Below are 19,440 nucleotides of genomic sequence, written 5' to 3'. Positions count from 1 at the left end.
GCTATTTCAATCTTGTGTTGTGGATTATATCACAGCAGCTGATAAGAAATTGTGGGAAAAAAGATAAATAACCTCTATCGTGTTAGAGTACAGCATGGGATACTAAAATAACACTTTTCTGTATCACTGCGCTTCATTTTCAGAGTTAATTGTGCACAACATTATGACTCAGACCTGTGCTGCCACTGCCGGTTAGCATACGCTAAAGAGCACAATGATGACAGCGGTGGCTGACCATAATGGCACACAGAGGACCTGCCCATATTGTATGATTTAAGAAGCATATCCATTACACACCACACACATCAGACACACACTCTCACTCCAGACTGCTGATGCCACACCGTGGGTTAACACCATCTGGTGCCGATCAGGAAACACCAGCTTTGCACAAGTCAGTGTCTCTAATTATCTACCTAGACCAAAGGGAGGCTGATCCCCGCTAATCTCCACAATGTGTTCTGCTTCCCATTCCCACCTGTGCCCAGATAAAGGGGGGCAGTGTGGGAGGACCCAGGGTCTCTGTGTCAGGGGACCAGGGACCAGGTGACGCTGCAGCGACGGTCCCCACGACAGAAGCTGGGCTGCCTGGTTAGGCTGGCAGCTGCCTCCCCCCACTGAGACGTCCCACAGCTGACAATCCCCCAGTACTGACAGGGGCTCTTTACAGTGTCAATAGCCTCATATATTAGAGCTAACCGCCTTTGTGGCGAGCGAGGGTGTCAGGCCTTTTGGCCTGACAGCGCTTGTTACCATGATGAAATGTAGATTGAATGGAGGGGGTCTGTGTCTCAGGCACGAGAGCTTGGACTCCCCCGGTCTTTGTGTCCCACGCATGGCTATTGTTCAAACCTATTCAGAGCTCTGAGGAGGAGGAGGAGGAGGGACTTGGGTGAGAATGACTTACATCTCTTCATTTCTCCCCTGATCTCCAACTCATCTGTCAGCCGTGGGAGGACAAGCATGTATTTTACACGCTTGATTTGTTGCTAAGTGAAGGCCACTCATTGTTGTGTTGTTTGACTAAATCATGTTCATGGCAATCAGTGAGTATAACAGCTACGTTTGCAGTTTAGCCAATTCATCATTTTATCACTTCGCTCTTGATTTTTAACATTATTCCAATCAGATTTGATTGAACATCTCAGTTCACAATGTGTGGAAATATTTATCATATATATTTTGAAATCATATCTTTTTTGAGACTGCATTGTGTCCTCTGCTTTAAATGTCCCCTCATGTGCCTATATCCTTGTTCTTATGAGACAGAGACAAATCGTTGGCCTAGAGCAAAGGACGCAGAGCTAAGGACACAGCTATGTCCCTCGCCTGCATCAGACAAAAGTGACGCGCCATCCCGGCGCCTGTGTCATCCTTTCATCTCCTACACCCTGTTGAGGTGAAGATGGATGGTCCCCTGGCTCAAGAACACCACATTCAGCTTCTGTGCCAGCGTATTATCTTGCCCTTCTGTCCCTCTCCAAAGTAACCAATGGCAAGCTCGCCTAAATATCCAGTTTTGCAACTTCCAATGCCGATAAAATCCCTTCTGTTTAGTCACACAGGATGTTCTGTTGTTCTAATACAACTACTTTGCATTTGCATATATAATTCAAACCCTTCTTGAATATATATTAGTTGCAAAACAAATGAAACCTGGCAGACATGCTTGTTCTTAAAATGTAAAAGACAGATAATCAATGATAACTGTACAGTACTAAAAGTACAGTATTAATGCAGAGTAATTAATGATCCAGTTAATGAAATGAAGTAAGCAGACAAGAGATATTATCATAAACATTTAATTTAGGAAAATAGAAATCCTGTACACTAGGACACACAAGATCCCTTTTTTGCCAACATTTCACCACCACAAATATCAGATAAATTACAGTTTTTGCTACTCTGATAAGATCCCCTGTGCATTTAGAATAGTTCTCTATAAACAATGCAGAAGAGACAATTCATAAAAAAATAGCAGCAGTTTGCATGGCAGATCGTATATACAACATGTACAAGTTCATCATTTTAGCAGTTCGTCTTCTTGGTTCTTTGGGTTGATCCAAACAGCAGAGTCTGGCTCACTTGTTCATGGACAAGCTGTGCAACGTGGAGGTCGGAGTGGGCAAAGGTTGGCAGAGCGAGCAGGGGCACGGCATGCCTGGGAAGTGTCTGTAGGAGCTGGTCAGGTGGAGGGGGTCCTTCAGAAGGCCCTGGACTGGAGCATGAAAACCCAGGAAGCTGGCTGATGGGGGTGAGTGTGGTGCGGGGGCTACAGTTGTAGCTGGAGAAGGTGAGTGATGCTGGAGAGTTGATGGGTTGCTGCCCACCAGAGAATGCAGGGACTGGGCCAGAGGATGCAATGGGAGGTGCGCAGTTGGTGCTGCAGGGGTGATTGTTGGGTGGGCTGTAGTGCGGCTCTGGACGGCAGCTCCAGCGCCATATACATCCCCCACCAACTTCTTCATCTCCTCCAAAGAGCTAGACAGCATGAGGATGTAGTTGCGCGCAAGCAATAAGGTGGAGATTTTTGACAGCTTGCGCACCGAGGGTCCATGAGCGTAGGGCATGACCTCTCTCAATCCATCCATCGCCTGGTTCAGATCATGCATTCTTTTCCTCTCTCGACTGTTGACTTTCAGTCTCAGGTCTTGCATCTCTTCCTTGCTGAGCTGAGTTCTGCTTTTGACTTTATCGCCTCCTCCACAGTCGCCTGTCCTGCTCTGCTCAGCTTCTCTGTCTCCCCGGTTTGCTTGGCAGTATGACTGGAACATCTTGTTGGAGAAGAAGCTCCCCGCTGAGTCATCCACCACCAGGTCTGGGGATGAGGAACGGCTGCAGGTGGAGCCAGCGTCAGAATCCATCTTGGTTCAAGCAAGGGAAAGTGCAAGCGCAACTGAAGAACAGTCCAAAAAATGAAAACTGCTGAGAAGTTCAACTGAAGGCGTTTCCAGTTCCTTGTAGTGTTGCCACAGTCTTACTTCACTCAAGAGTTTGTCGTGTTCAGTCTGATGACGAGTGTGTCCACAGGAGTGAGGCTGTCTAAACTGTCACCCTCTGGGCCTGCTGGGGTGTATTTATACCACCACCACAACAAAGGAACAATAAGCCGCATAATGAGACACTTAGAGCCACAGCCAATTGCGGAGGGGACACACTTCCACCCCCCCCCCTCACACAGCCTTCCTTCAGCCCCCACTGCACCCATATTTAACTCCCCCACCCCTGATGATCCCCTACACATTAACCAAATCAGGAGTGAGTTCACATGTTGTGAAAAGCAGACAGCCTGGTTAAAGACATATGAAACTCTGCATGTTGTGATGTGATGGTGACTTGGATCAGAAGAAACAGATAAATTGACCTTGTTGAGGGTCAAATTATGGAAATTACATGGAAAAAAAATCTCTGTCCTGCTCTTGGGCTTTGTAAAGACAATAAAAGTGAAAGCAAGAGTGTGACCCTGCTCCATAACAGCAGATATATGATGCCTGGAAGGCCTGATTTACATACGGTATCCATGATACACTTAGAAAGGTATGAAGCACCATATGAGGTGCTTAAACATGTAAGGAGCAGCGTTAATGGCAGACTAGGTACAATTCAACCAGGAGCTCAAGACAAAAGAGGTCAGATAAATTTGGCTTGGCTCCCCAAACAGTCTGCGAAATCACATCACTATCACTGGAAGGGGGTCCTTCAGCGGGGAGGAGGTAGTTAAACAGATACTAAAGAGTGGGCATGGCATTGTCTTCCCCTAATTCAACCATAAAGCTGTTAGCACGCTCAGAACCTCAGTATGCTGATTTCTGCAAACTAGTTCATTCTCTTATTAAAACAGTAGGTTTCATGAAGCAGATGGCATTACCCAGATAAAGAAATGTCTGTTTGGGACATGTAGTGAATTCCCAGTAAGTTTGACATCCAGCTTTTGTAGCTGGATCACTGTCGTTTCAGCGTTTCTCTCTGTGGTGTTCAGTGTTCACTCTTCAGCTCAGGAATTTCCTGCTTCCCTCTGCCAAGCAAAGCCTCGGTGAGGCAGCGCTTAAGGGACAGTAGTTCGAACATGGAATAATACTTTGTTTCCAGGACAAACAGACCGAGAAACAATTTCTTCCCAACTGCTGTCAGAGCCATGGATGACACAAGTGCAATACATCTATGTCATGCAACTGTCACTACCTCTGTAAAATGTCCACTGTCATTGCAATTCACACGACTTTTGCACCCACCTCTCCATTTGATAATATTGTGTTATCTTGCTCTGTATGTTTGTATTTCAGGGGCTTTATTGACTTGAGCAGCGTGATGATCTCAGTGTTTGACTCATATCGTGTGTGCGCTTCTCAAACACGGAGTGGAAATCAAAACGGCCCTCAGGACCCCCCCACCAAAGCTCCATCAGGGTAGGGGGTCACTTTGGCTCAGCCAGTGTTCAGTGATATTATAATTGGAGAACCTAGAGAGCCAACATGGGCCATTTATTTGGAGCATATGGATTTTCCCATCGTTAGGCTCAAAGCCAACATGGCCGCTGGACTTCCTCTTGCTAATTGGGTCGGGTTCTAATTAGCTATGTTGGACACAATGGTCCTTACTCCACTCGTTCTCTGTACTTTAGACCTTTTATTAGCTGGTCCGGTGCCACAGCTTTCACTGTATTTTACAGACAAAACAATCAATAATATTTCTTTAATGGTCTTAATAAAATCTCTAAAACTCATTACCATTACACAAAGTTAGATTAGTGTGATAGTCTCATAAAATGGGTGAGGTGCAGTGTGTCAATTAGACACAACCGAGAGCAGTAGTTGTGAATGAGTAAATGTACAATCCCTGAGAATACACATATAGATCATTGTTAGAGGCTCTAGCTGGATAAAACCTATGTGATCAGTCTCTCTCCTGCCCTATAGATGTATGCATGAGCCAGATAAATCCCATTCGCCTGCTCATGCTTATTCTTATTCATGTGTTTACACAAGCAACGGGCCACACAGAGAGACACAAGGATGAGCTTTGCATTTTACAAATGAAAGCGTAGCCACCCTCCATGTTTCCACATAATCCCTCAGTTTTTAACCCTGCATTAGGGTGTTTGACTTTCTTCTCTGGATGGCACCTTTCAGGACCCCTCATCCAATCCAAGGTTTCTGGGACAGACTTTTTAGGGTTTAGAGACCCCCTTTCGGCAGCCTCATGGGGTGCACTCCAATGAAAGTGCTCAGGTGACCAGAAAATGAGGGCATTATCACAGGCATATGCTTGTAGTGACAGAGGATCAGCCTAGATTAAGGCCTATCATGGCTCAATAAAGCGCTAAGCTGAAGTGCAAACCTGCTCTGTGGGCTGATAGGCTTTCTTCACCCTCGGCTGGTCATTGTTTCACAAGATCAGTGGCAAGATCTTCTGTACGTGCACGCTGGGCTTAAATCTGGCATGTGTTTGAGGATGCACAGTGGCCTTTGTTTACCACCATTTCTCTCAATGTCACTTGGATATCAGAGCTTGAGGATAAAGATCATAGCTGGAGAAGTGGTCAGCGGGAGCATGAAGTGGTTTGATTCATTGAGATCTAAACACTGTCATGACTGACTGGGGAGTATTGATGTCAGAAGAAGGAGAAGATATAAAATTGTTACACGGTGTTTGAACGGCCTGACAAGTGTCTCTGAGAACAGAGAGCACTATGCTTTGTTATCTCTCTCTGCTGGAACAAACTGTTCCGTGATTTATTCATTTATACTGCCTGAAACAATTGCATTATTTCAACCCCAAAAAGGCACAAAGGTGCTGTGAAAATCCTTTAGGATGTTTATGAGTCACTAAAGAGTCCAATAACTTTCCCCTTCATCTTTAAGCGGCCACGACGGCTCGCATGCTGTGGAGGGCTGCAGGGCGAAGGGAATCAGGAGGACGATTCAGACCCATGGAGAGGTGCTGATTATGGGGAGGATAAAAGGAATCCAGGCTCTCTCCTCTGGGGTTGAATGGACTCGGTCAGCAGGCTGTCTCATACACTGGTCTGCTTCATGCTGCTAGAACTTCATAAATTACCCCACAATTACCCCAGGGGGACACCGAGGGAGGAAAGACCGGCCGGAAGGGGAGAGAGTGAAAGGAGAAAGTGCAGAACCGGTTGCCGAGCAGACCATCGTCAGGAGGTGCAGGACCCAGGTCCAGATGTTGGCCTTCAGGTCGCTGGGATCCAGATGATAGCTGCCTCCCTGAGTATGTCACCGCAACATACAGAGATTCACCTGCTAACTCACTTACACCATGTTATGTAAATGTGGATCATCCTGACTGTACTTGAAGGGTTCTGGGACCCAAATCTTTTGGATCTAAATGTACCATAAATTTCTGTGATTAAATGAAGTAGATATTTTAATTTAAAGTGTTTTTTAGTCAATGAAATCGAGGCTTTAAGGACTAAGGGCTGGAGCTCTTACAGACTATAAAGCCGCCTGAGGCAAACTGCAGTTGAGGGGGCAATAAAAGGTTTTTTTTTTTTAAACAATGCCGATAAATTCATGTATATTTTTACTCATTTTAGCAGATGATATGAGTGAATATAGATTATGTATCATCAACACCACAAGTCAAACTTATGCTGCCACGCTCAGCTGCAAATTCCGCCCGACACGGTGTCACAAGCTAGCACGTAAAATAGGGTGACGCAGATGCTTTTAGGATGCCAGAAGAAAACTGTGAGTGTCAACTAGAAGTGCAAATGACCAAAAAACATGGAGACATTGAATTCTTTTCACGACTGGCCTGTTCTGAAACAGAGTAATTGTTATTATAGAGTGAGTGAAGTTCTAAATAACTAGTATGACTGGGTTCTAATATAAACTGAAATCCAGTTTCCTTTTTTATTCTGTTTTTGCTCTGAGATGCTGTCTTTGGAACATGGCTGCTTAACTTTACAAAACATTAAAGTTCAGAAAACTTCATTCAGTAAAAAATTCTGTGTATGATTTATGGATCCCTGAAGATTTAAAGGGTCACTGATGCAATCTTTCCTGCTTAATGCTTAAACAAACTCTTAATTAAAATGGAGTTGCAGTTACCTTCAACAAAGTTAATTAAACATATAACTGTGTATGCATAAGGGATAGACAAATAGTTGTTCCTTATCAATCAGAAAACACACACACACACACACACACACACACATACTTGCCCATAAGTCTGCACAGATGCACACACTTACACAAAACTCACAGACACACACAGTGTATGTGTCTGGCATTGTGCTGGTCACACTTTTGAACAGTTGGCCACTCACTGGTGCATGAGGAGTCTTTGTGTCCCCATTCTGCAGACTTCTGCCACTCTCCATACCCCCCCCCCCCCACGACACACACACACACACACACACACACACACACATACACACACACACACACACACACACGCACACACACACACACACACACACACACACACACACACACACACACACACGCACGCACTGTCTCATCTCCCTTGTCTCTGTGTTATCCAGCCTGATAAAACCTCCTCTACCAATAATCTCCCTCCTTGAAGCTCAGGCACGACTCCTGCTCCTTTCATCAGCACCATTGTTTCAGTGTGTTACCTCCGCTTGTGCTCCCTCACCACGGCAACACACATGCACGCACACACGTGCGCGCACACACACACACACACACACACACACCCCTCCCTCCTTGTCCCTGTCCCATCTGTGGATCGGCCTGCCATGTGTCTATTCACAAGGGTGCCGGCGGCAACGCAACTGTATGTGCAAAGTACATGATGCCATTCTTTTGTGTAGTGCACAGTCCTCAGCTAGTTACTGCTGACCCCAGGGGTCACTGTGCACAATAACCTGAGTGTTGGTGGCCACTGGCTATCCTCATTGGCTTGTGATTGACGAGCTGATCAATGGTCAGTGTGAGTGTGTGTGCCCACATGTTTGGTTTCTATACACCCTCTGCAGTCCCACTGAATCAAGCGTGTCTGTTTCTTTAACTCTTGCTCTTTAGAAGGCAGCAGACTTGTTAGTGACACACAATTGACTTCTTTGGCTTTTAGTTTGATGGCGAAATGAATAATGGCAATTTAGCTCAATGGGCACATGCCTCGTTACTGAAAACATCTTAAAAATGTGAGCTTTGTGGAGGTGAACTGCTTTGATTCCAGTTGTTTTTGAAGTAGCAACTAAATTTTAGATAATTTATCTGAAATTCTGCATCATTTACATAATTTCTTTTATCCCTTTTGCTGTCGTTAACCCCCTACACCCTTTTTTCTTACCCTTTGATTACATCACCCTCCGTCTCTCTCCCGCTGTCACACACACACACACACACACGCTCACACATACACACGCACCCTGTGTGAGTCACCTAAGGGGCTCAGGTGGGTGATTACAGACACATTAAACCTTAATTCACATATGGCTGGACGTGAATACTGATGAGAAGATCTGCTCCTGTGGCACATTATCATGCAGTGTCTAACATGGAGGAGTCTGATCTATAACCGCACGCACCGTAGGAGTGATGGATGAAGGAAAAACACACAGAGTGACCCTCATAATATTGTGGCACAAATGCAAAGTGGCCTCGTTGTTCATCTTTGGTGTGTGGACGGAGACAAAGGCCATGACCCTGAAGATTATAGACCTCCTGTTGTTTAACTAGCGGAGGGACGGAGGGCCAAAGCATTCTTGACCTGCCGCCATATAGAAGATCGGCTGCCGTCAGACAATGGAGATGTTTGCGTCATCTAGCTGGATGTCTTGGCCTTCTCTTATATCACGTGATTGTGTTTTAAAGCTTCACATTTTTGTTGCGTTTATAATGCATTACTTCTTTTTTAGCTTTACTTTTATATTAGCCATCACAGATAACTAGAAAAAATATCAAAATATCTGAAATATTATGTGATTACTGAATAAAACCGTACATTTTTAGTTATAGTTATTTTTAGTTTTCACTTCAGTTTTCCAAATTTGACTGAATGCATTTTCACTGTTTGCAAAACAAATGTTTGCACAAACAGAATAAAATAAAAGACCCTCTCAAGTCTCTCTGTACATTTGTCTTTTTTTACATCCTCACTCACCAAGTAGCCTCTCAGTGAGATTAAGGAACTAGCTATTAAGTTAATAATAATAATAATAATATCTATTAATAATAGTTGTATCTCAAGAAATAACAACGACAACAAGTAAAATAAAAATTGTTGTGATTTTTTCCTTGTAACAAGTAAAATAATCTACCAATTCAGATTTACCTTTCGATTTTTTTTTTAAAGTAATAAGATGCACGCTGCTTCCAAGTCAAGCCTGTTATCATTCTGAGATGCTGCTTGGGTAATTCTGATTAATTAGATAGTTTTGGTGGGAAAACGGAAAAATACACCAGACTTGTCTTCATTTTTGCATCGTATTCTAGAAGTCAAATGTCGGCGTGGGTCAGCAGAGCCTGACGACTGTCAGGATACGAAGTTGTACTTTTTTTTTAATGATAGGACGTGATACAATATGATTCCATACACTTTATTTTCTCCATTGGAAATTTGGCCATGGACTCAAATGCTGTGCTCATAAACGCCGCCGTTCATAAACAAACACAACAGTGCAAAGCAGATAATCCACATAACAAATATTGCACACACCCAGTGGAAGAACCCAATGAGAAACAATCGCACAATCCCCGCAGCCTCAAACTGCATTGTTTTAGAGCTTGATGGAAGTAGGAACACATTTTTTCGTGTGGAAAACCCCGATCAGACATAGATATCTGAGTAGTGACTTCTTCAGGGTCTCTCCCCAGAGAGTCTGATGCCACACCAGGACGGTGTCATACGGCTGTGTGGCCGCTCAGCACCAAGAAGGCTAACAGTCGCTTTATAGCACCTTTGTTATTGATATCATTCTTTGTCCCACCGTTCCTGTCTCGGAGGAGCACAGACCTCCAAGTTCTGCCCAGCAGACCCTGCCCTGCTGAGTGCAGCATTAAATATCAATACATGTTTACGAGGGCCCGTAAATACTTGATACAGTGAAGAAGCAATGAAACCAAGTATGGCGTTTCTCTAAAGTGCATGAAGATGGAAACTGGGGTGAAGTTTGAAAGGAGAGCAAACAGAAAAGAGGCATAAATGTAAAGGAATAAGAAAAGACCACTGCGGGGTGTCAGCTGACTATTCACCTGTTGCAGCTGCGGTTGGTCGGGATGTTCCAACTTTTTGTACAGCTTCAGCTATGTTAAGCAAAATAATCTATGGTGCAATACCATTAATTATTGATTTTATTTAGTGACACCGAAGAGGGCGAAGCATTAGTCACTCTGCTTTGTGTTCCGAGTTCACGATGTATGAATTCCTAAAAAGATTTAAGGAGGACAGCGTAGTGAAGCTCTTCAAGTAAGGGTACGTAGCACTTCAACAAAAGGTCCCATAAAAGTACAACTCTAGTGACTGTGTGGCAGTATATTTGGGGGACAGTGGGTAGGAGGGGGTGCGCCCCAGCTCCGGACTTTAAAAGATTAACCCTGAGCCCACAAAGGCACAGAGGGCTATGAGGCCAGGCAGGGGCATGAGTGGGCCGCTCGCTGGTTAAACATTGGCCGTCTTGGATTTCCCGTCATTGTCTAGTTAGGAGCTCCACCCGGGCCCCCGTTAGCGGCGCAGACACATATCTTGGCAGCCGGAGTGAGCCGATACAAAAGCCGTCGTTGCCCGAAAGGCAGAGATGGAGATGTATGGATCCAGGGTGGGGTACTCGCCACGTGGGGCCCACAGTCGTAAAGCCCAAAGCAGGACAGATTGGACAGCACAGCCCCCCCTTAGACCTCCTCTTTCTGTATGTTTCTGTGCTGTGACAGTGATGAACGGGACACACAGGCTTCCAGAACAACAAACAGACACTGCCTCATTTCCCCAATGTGGGCGAGGACAGGCAGAAAGGAGGTGCCATCCCATTAGAGCCTGGACTCAATGCTGCTGAGGCTGAGGAAAAGTGTGTGTGTGCTGGGAGGGGGCAGAGGGCCACTTGACAATGGGCCCTCAACCAAAAGGGGACAACTCTCTTGTTTTGTTTTCTTTTAAAAAGTGTCATAAAAAACTCTCCTTAATTGGTGCTCCATAAAATTAGCATCTCCATGCTGATTAGATTTCCTCCTCAGCGCCACTATTGTGTCTTTCAGTGACCCCGACCCTTTCAGGCCTTTCACAATTTTATTGGGCATTACAGAAAGAGGAAACTCATGTAAGATGGTGCCCTTTGCCCTCCAACGCTCCTCCTCCCATTCCAATTAAACAAGCCCATCATCCCTTTGAAACAATTCACCTTCTGCTCAAACGCTGAAAAGTGACCTTATATGTTTTTTCTTACCCTAAATAACCAAGCGAACTGACGATAATGCATCCAAACACGTGAAGCGCCCTTCCTGAATGTAATGCTATGCCATCACGCAGAATTTCGATTGTGAAAATGTCACTGACAGACAGCACAGACTGAAATATAATCCCATTTACTTTGAATGGCAAGTCTATTACTCCGTTGCATAATGCGTCTAGCTCGGCATGGATAATCGCCATCTCAGTAGAAACGGCAGCGAGATAAAGGGATTTGTGATGCCTTGACATCTTTATGGATGGAGTAATGTGATTGGTGGGATCACAAGCTCATGCAGAAAAAGTTTGAGCCATCTACCTCCTCCGATTCAAACTGTCACCTTGTATGAATGATGCTCGAGAAAGAACTTCATTATTGGTCCTAATCTCTTGTCATCACCGGAGTCATCAGTATTTTGTGCTTTGTTTTAAACGGCAGGAAACTGAGACTTGTAGGGAAAATTTAAGAACCATCCCATCCATTTGCTGTGGAGGGATGGACATACTTAAAACAGTCTCAGACATTTAAGTCATGTGGTAGCCGCAGGATGATTTCTGCTGGCAGCAAAGATATCTGATAACTATCATTGTTCACGCCACAGCCAAACTGTCCTGAAACAATCTGAATCATTCTTTTTTATCACTTTTATAAAGGGCTGTCGCAAAAGAACTTGAGTACATGGAGAACTGTGCTGCTGAGAGTGTGATCGGTGATGGGAGGGACATATAAGGTTGTTAGGGAGGGGGGACATCATTGATATACGCATATCACGGGGGAAAGTGAGGGTTAAAGAACGGTAACATACCCGGACATTGTGATGCAAAGGGCACGGGAGGGTTAAACCAGGTTCCACTTGGCCCCTTGACCCAGGAACCCTTTGATGCTGCAGCCTTCAGGACGTGGGCCCCTAAGGGAGCACAGTGTGGCGCGGCCCTGGGCCCGGACCGCTGCCACAGAGCCAGCGGGATCCAGGATCGTGCTTTTGTCCCCAAAGAAAATGTACGTGGCTTTGGGTGGGGCTGGGGGAAAGGTTAGGTACAGGGAGCGCGGGGAGGGAGGATTAAGATCAAAACAAACAGACACGTCAGGCAACTTTCTCAGCAACTGTCGAGTCCAGGACGCAGGCACATCACCTCGCTGGCTGATCATCTAACTCAGAATGGGACTGAAATACTGACGCTGAATATTCTTTTGTTGAACATATTTAATTCCTTCCCTACAGTCTTGATAACAGAGAATAAAAGATTGATACAGTCCAAAAAAAAACTCTACAAGTTATGTTCGACAAGAAATACACAAAAACAGAGAAACATCCTCGCCAAACATGCAGATTGAACATTCTTTAATAAGTTAAACTTGGAGTATTCCTTTGTTTTTTGTTAGCTTGTTTTGCTGCACAATTTATCTTATCTACATTGTAGGATTTATTAGTGTTGTTGATCTGCTCTTAATAGCAACATCCTGTCCTTGGACTTGTTATACTTTTAGTTTTAATTGGCTTGTTATACTTGGGGGTGAGTTATTTTTCTCAGTACCTTGCGTTGAGTAGATGAGCTATCTTGCTGAACCAAACACGTGAGTCTCAGTCTCTTATTTTCAGAGGTAAACTATAAGCTGGTGTAAAAATTCAATTGACTTTTGGTCGAGGAAACCCATGACGATGCTAACTGGTGGGTTGGCCTACAAAATACATCATCCCTTCAGCCTTCTATAGTGGCCGTATATTTGTCTCGGGTCCTGATAAACAAGTCCGGTTTCAGACCTGTTTGTTGTTGATCTACTGCATCTGCAGAGCACCAACGGTTTCCAGGGAAAAGTAGGACATCATCTACTTCAGTATGATTCACTTGCAAATTCCACATCGGGTAAATATCATCCCCTGAAGGCTCCGAATGAATCAAACCCCCTCAGATCAATACTGGCAGCTGTGTGGATGTCAGGACTTTACTACACAAGTTGCAGCATCACCCGGGTTTAAATATTCTGGCAACTGAAAGCTGACCTGATGTGGTCTGTGTTGGTCTGCTCGGGGCCATGAAGGGCCTCTGTTAACAGGACGTGCAGATGATCACAGCCTCAAGCTTTATAGCTTTGTAGAAAACAACTCGGATGAACTGGAAGATGCGGAGCCGCAGATATTTCTGGGTAAGAAACTGACATAGCCAAGAAACCTGCGAGCAGAACAAAGCAGCCAAGTGCAACCTGTCACTGTCAGAGACGCCAATCACCGCATTTGATGTAGCTGCAGATCAGTTTTAGCCTTTTCACTTTCACATTGAACAACGGCTCCCTCTTCCTCCTGTTATCCTTTTGGTAACACTACTGTGGACATGTCAACATTTTCAGGCACTCTAATGTATGATGCTCCTGCCCAGTGATTTCAGAGGCTGTCATTGAGGGCTTTGCAAGAGTTGCAACATTTTTTAGGGATAAATACGCCCTCTAGTGGCTGCTTTCAGTCTAGTCTGGAATTGCTTAACAGTTCAAAGCACAGAATTATGCACCAGCCTTTTGTACCTATTTATTCAGCTTTAAATCAACTATGAGTGAATCACTGAAATTTACTCATACGATTAAAACCAGATAACCTCTCAGAAAAACATATAAAAGACCCTAATTTAAAAACAAAACGCGGTGAGTAGACGTATGGATGCCTGGTGGTTTCAGATGTTTGTGTTCTTTTGATCACCCTCACATCCTGGTTGTTGCACTTACTTAGGCCAGTAAAGCTGGTTCCAAAATAAAGATTTAATAACCCTGAATTTGAAGTTGTAGTGGTACAGCTTCTCTAATTTTTGATTAAAAACAACAACCAATGTAACCTCTCTGATTCCTTCAGTTGCAGCCAATTGTGTGCGCGTCTCTTTGACCGCACGCAGCGGCTCCCTGCCCAGACCTCTGTGCTCTGCCAAAGGCTACGACTCATTTCAGAGAGATGGAGTGTATCTGAGTCCCTCATTTCCACTCATCCCATGAATAATGCAGAGAAGACAGCTGATGTGGCACATTTAGTTGTCAAGATGAGAGGCAGGCGCATATAGTTACATAAGCAGGTCGTGGCTGAGGATGTCTGACAGGCTTTCTTTTGAAGAGGTATAGCCCCACCACCTTCACCTCACGCTGGGATTCGTCATCTTTCCGGAGGGCCTCAACACAGCATTGTGAGTCTAACAAGGATACATGGGAATGATGAAAGAATGCAGCAATTTAAATATGATCGTGAAGCTAAAATATCCCAGAAGGTTAAAATCGTTAGCAGGGTTGAAACACAGGTCTCCTGCACGGAGCTCTGATTCTCTCTGCTTCTGCAAATACTTCTTTCACACCAGGCTCTTTCTCCTTGGGAGAATTCGCATGTACATCCTTTATATTAATATGTTACCCACTTTCTTTCATTTCCACCCACGTTTCATATTTAATAGCATCACTGTGTTTCCAGAGTTTACCCAGACTGAGGCCAGCACGTGCCTCTTCAATCATTTACGAGAGTTAATGCAGAGAGCGAGGGCAAGCAGAAAAACCTCGTCCCCCGGGGGAGACCTGCAGGCACGAGGAAATTACAGATCAGCAGGGCTGTGAGCCATGGTGCTAGTGGGGAAGAGCTGTGGACCTCACTTGCAACCTGCTTTCTCTCTCTCTCTGTGTTGGAGAACTGCTGATGAACCCCGAGAGCGTGAACGCCCCGTCTCTGAACTAACAAGCACACAGCGGGCCCTTTCAGGTGCTAATCTCTCGCATTTCTGATTAAAGAACACCGCCGGAAAGTTCTACGTAAACAACCTGCTTTCCCTCGAGGGTTGTTTGTCCCTCCTCGCAGATGACTGTTATATAACCACAAACTTTCACTCACTTTTAGGAACAAAGGAGAGGCCGCAAACAAGAAGGAAAGATGCATTTCGAAAAGTTCCACAAAAAAAAGGACAAAAAGATCATTTACTCAACTTCATCTAATTCCCTCAGCTTTAATTTCCTTCTTCACAAATATCATTTGGCACAAGAAGAAAAAAGACCATTACCAAGAGCACATCTGCAAGAAAAATTGCCCCATTCTTCTCCGAGCAGCTGGGGAGAGTGGATTACAGAATCCCACTCATATTTGCTAGATAAATTGTCATATCATCACCTTCCATTTCTGTCTAAATCTACCTCTCTAAAGCTCTTAAACTTTGGGGAAGGAGACAGTGGTAATATCCTGGAGCAGAGGAAGAATCATACCCCCCCCCCCCTTACTCTCTGAGAAGTAATTTCTCTCTGCTGCCAGTTTATGATCTGAATAAAAGAGACGAAGAAGAAAAGAGGAAGAGCTCCAGGGGCTCACGGTTGTGTTAACTTTGTCCTCCCTTTTACTGCCTTTCAAGCTAAATTACAAAAGCTTCAAGGTAGCAAAGATGTGGAGATCAGAGCTTCTGGTGTTGTGGAACATCTCTGATTTGACTGTCTGGCTGATGGGCATGAATCTGAGAGTAACGACCAGCAGGAGCTTAAAAAGCCCAAACTATACCTGAGCAGCAGGGTGCCCTACAACGAGAAGGAGTGACGCTTTAGACAAGGACAAAGAGAACTTTTTAGAACCAGACATCCCAAACCGACCTTAAAGTATGCAGCGTCTGTCTGGGGCAGTCTAACCACAGCCTGACAGAAAAGGTAAGGCCCTGATTAATGATATTCTCAGCAGAAGAATATTCATTTGTGTACAATCTTGCACCTTCATCAGCACCCCCCCCCCCACTGCAATGTCACTGTGACTTTGCAGAACATTTCCCCACATCAGGACCATCCATTTTACAGTGTGTTTAAGGGCGAGTAGACAATTCATTGACCTCAGTGGGGAGAGAGAGAGAGAGAGAGAGAGAACTTGGAGGTGATGTACTCTTGACACAAGGGTGTGTTTGCACGCGTGTAGTTGCCGGTCCAAAGGTGTTTGCACTGCATATCATGTCATGCCAGCACGCAACATGCCACACATGCATCTTGTACTGTTTCAACTGGCTGATAGGGGGAGCTGTGGATCTCCCTCGCAGCTTGACTCCTGTGTGGGAGGCTGCAGGTACAGACATCAGACTCAGCGTCGCTCCTACAGAGTCACACATCGGCGTCTCCCTCTCACGTGCTGTGTCACATCCTTCATGTGTCCTGATACAATCAAACCAACACAGCCTTTCACAATCCTCATCATGTTAATTGGTTGAGAGACTGAAGGAGAGGATGGAAGAAAGAGAGAGTTAATAGTGTGTGTGTGTGTGTGTGTGTGTGTGTGTGTGTGTGTGTGTGTGTGTGTGTGTGTGTGTGTGTGTTTGGAGGGGGGGTTAAATCTTCGAAAAACACCCAGCTGTACAGGAAAGCTTCAGGGTGTCCCCAGAGGCTGCTGTAAGGTAGACAGTACGTGTGTGTGTATGTGTGTGTGTGTGTGTGTGTGTGTGTGTGTATGTGTTGAGTTGTCAGCCTACCCTTAGGAATCAGCCCCAGGCCACAGTGGAAAACAGTTTCACTTGAGCATTTGGGGGAAAAAATGAATTAGCTAAAAAAGAATGTGTTGAAAGATGTTTGTCAGTGTGAGGCTGCAGGATCAACAAGTTACAGAAAGAAAAGTTGCTTCTACACAAAATCAAATTATTCAGATGTCACTTTTACTCTTTGTTTGGAAGAATCTAGAAGTTTTATGCACTTGAGTAAACAAGCAAGAAAATAAGTTAAAGGTTTCAACTTCTCCACGCTGGTCACAGCTGTAGAGTGGAAGCCTCTCTGGAACGCCCTGTTGGAAGTTCTCCCAATAGTGCTTGGTGGTCAGATGTCAAGGTCACATGACACCGTATCTGTGGAACACCTTGAGTGAATGTCCCAAAAACAGCGCAAACACACGCCGCTTTAAGAATCCCAGAGATTTATGGTGGTCAGCTTGCATGTACAATAGTGGGGCCACGTTGAGCCATCAAGCATCTGTGATTTCCTACTGTGACTCCTCAACTGAGTGAGGCTTGTAGGTGAGTTGGTCTGCTAAGGTCAGTGAGCAGAGCTTTTGCATTATGTATAGGAGCGATGTTACGACACCTGACAAGCTGAGTGTGACAGCGCGACTCCAGACAGCCCAGCTGTTGTTCGCCGGCCTCCCAGCTCCTACCCTTCATGAATGTGGGAATTATGCAGAGCTGTTAGGCTGCTTTAGTCTTAGATGGAAGATTTATAGCCTGTGCAGCTTTTAGTTGAGGTTCTGATTGACTTTATCTGGTTTCTCTGGGCCTGAGGTCCTACAGTGAAATGATTCAGCCCACGTGCTGAGATGTAGCCAACTGTGATTGCTTGACATCTTTTTTTTTTTTTTTTTTTTTTTGCTTTGGGCATATTACATCACATAGATTTCTCAACAGACCACACGTCTCTCCTGAAAATCCCTGTCATACACAATCCACCGTGGCGGGTCCAGTACAGTGTAGCTTCTATTTTTACAGGCCCGTTAAGCAGAGATTTTACTCCCTTCGAGCCCGACACAGTAACAGAAGCAGGTGAGCACATTTGGGAGGAAATTTATAAGACAATGTTATCGAAAGTTCTGATAAATCAAGAGAGGGGCTGTAACTGCCGAAGCAGTAAAGTTGCAGGGCTTTTTGGTCGTTCTCCATACAACGTCTCCGAATATCTTAAAAGTTTAAACTACGCCAAACATATGTGAAGTGTGCTGCGATAAGTGTCTTCTATGAGATCAAGTCCTTCAAAGACAACCCAGCAGCTGCTGCTCATATTAAAGCAACATCAGGCCTCAGGGTGTAATGAAACGTATGATCTGAACGTGTTGGCATCAGATAGATGGGGGCAATATATAGATAATTGTATCAGAGGTGTAACAGACACAGCTGTTGTTCTGAGGTCTCTGGAACAAACAGATAGAATGTGCATGCGGATGATATTGAGGGATCGGTGACTCGCGACATCATTGGTCATACATGGTCGTGTTCACGAAGGCGACGCAAGGAAGTTCATCAGGTTTAATGGGAGACAACAGTTATAGTGTGTTCGTTTTGACCCCAGAGGACGTTTCCAGCATGGAGGAGTGTGATGCACCGATGGCCACCAAGAGGAGGAACACTTCCCTGAAGTGCTCACTTGTGAACCGTGGTTTCATGCTAAATGTGCCTCTGTGTTCATCCAGAAAAGCATGAAGAGGTAAAGCGGTTAGTCTGCAGCTCAGCAGCCCCTCCAGGAGGCCCCAACCGTATGTCCCTCTCAAGCTGCTTGGCTTTGTTTTGTGTTGGAGGTGCTGGGTCCTGTTTACTGCTGGCGTGGCTTGTTGCAGGGCTCTTTGATGGTGCCCATCTGCAAGCTTCCTCAGTGCTCTCTCTCTCTCTCTCTCTCTCTCTCTCTCTCTCTCTCTCTCTCTCCCAGGACAGCCTGGCCCACCTTGGGGTTTGTTTTCTTTTGTTTTAGTCCCCAAACAGTACAAGGCACAAACACCTATTCTAAATATACCCCCTCATCTTTACCTCTGACAACTGACTTCAGTTTGTGAAGCTGATATTTTCTGATGTATTGGATAAAATGTTACTGTCCACCTTCTTTAGTCCTTGTGGCCTAAACAAACTGGTCATAGCAGAGAAGAGGACCTGAACTAAAGGGACTCAGACACGTGACCTGAGACTTGAATTGGACTCATCTTGACTTGGACTCCGGCTTTGGAAATTTGGCACATTGAATTGATTCATTTTTATTTAACCCTTTTCTAGGCACTCAACACGACTTGCAATCTTGCACACAGACACTCACACACTCGGTGGTGGAGGCTGCCATGCTTCTCGTAGTGAGTCCTCTGGGGCGCAGCTTCTTGCTCAAGGACACTTGACACTAGACGTGAGGATCAAACTTGCGACCCTTTCTATAAGCTACTTTATCTCTGACAGCTATAATTCATCCATGTTCCCCTTCAACCACCTGCCGGCTAATAGTAAACCAAGAGAAAGACCTCCTGGACATAACTAATGCACTTGGAGAAAGAGGAGAAAAAGAACGAGACACTTGACTAGGATTTGCAATAAAATGACTTGCTACCACAAGTGGAGAATCAACATTCACTCCTG

The 19,440-nt window shown here is 45.0% G+C and overlaps 1 protein-coding gene across 1 annotated transcript; it reads right to left on the bottom strand.

Annotated features, from left to right (window-relative positions):
• Positions 1-2,081: 2,081 nt before the first annotated feature.
• olig4 (oligodendrocyte transcription factor 4) lies at positions 2,082-2,876 on the bottom strand. The gene has a single exon (XM_086183170.1). It carries the CDS (start codon positions 2,862-2,864, stop codon positions 2,082-2,084), a length of 783 nt encoding a protein of 260 aa, XP_086039296.1. The 5' UTR covers positions 2,865-2,876.
• Positions 2,877-19,440: the final 16,564 nt, after the last annotated feature.

Source organism: Aulostomus chinensis, chromosome 17 (assembly GCF_037954235.1).
Source record: "Aulostomus chinensis isolate RoL2024-O1b breed Wild chromosome 17, RoL_Achi_v1.0, whole genome shotgun sequence".
NCBI classification, from domain to species: domain Eukaryota; kingdom Metazoa; phylum Chordata; class Actinopteri; order Syngnathiformes; family Aulostomidae; genus Aulostomus; species Aulostomus chinensis.
Note: the sequence above shows the minus strand (reverse complement) of the source record. Positions and strands in the feature narration are given on the sequence as shown.

Bases quoted from the DNA above. Each gene is read 5' to 3' on its own strand.
- olig4 (XM_086183170.1), bottom strand. From the start codon at position 2,864: ATGGATTCTGACGCTGGCTCCACCTGCAGCCGTTCCTCATCCCCAGAC.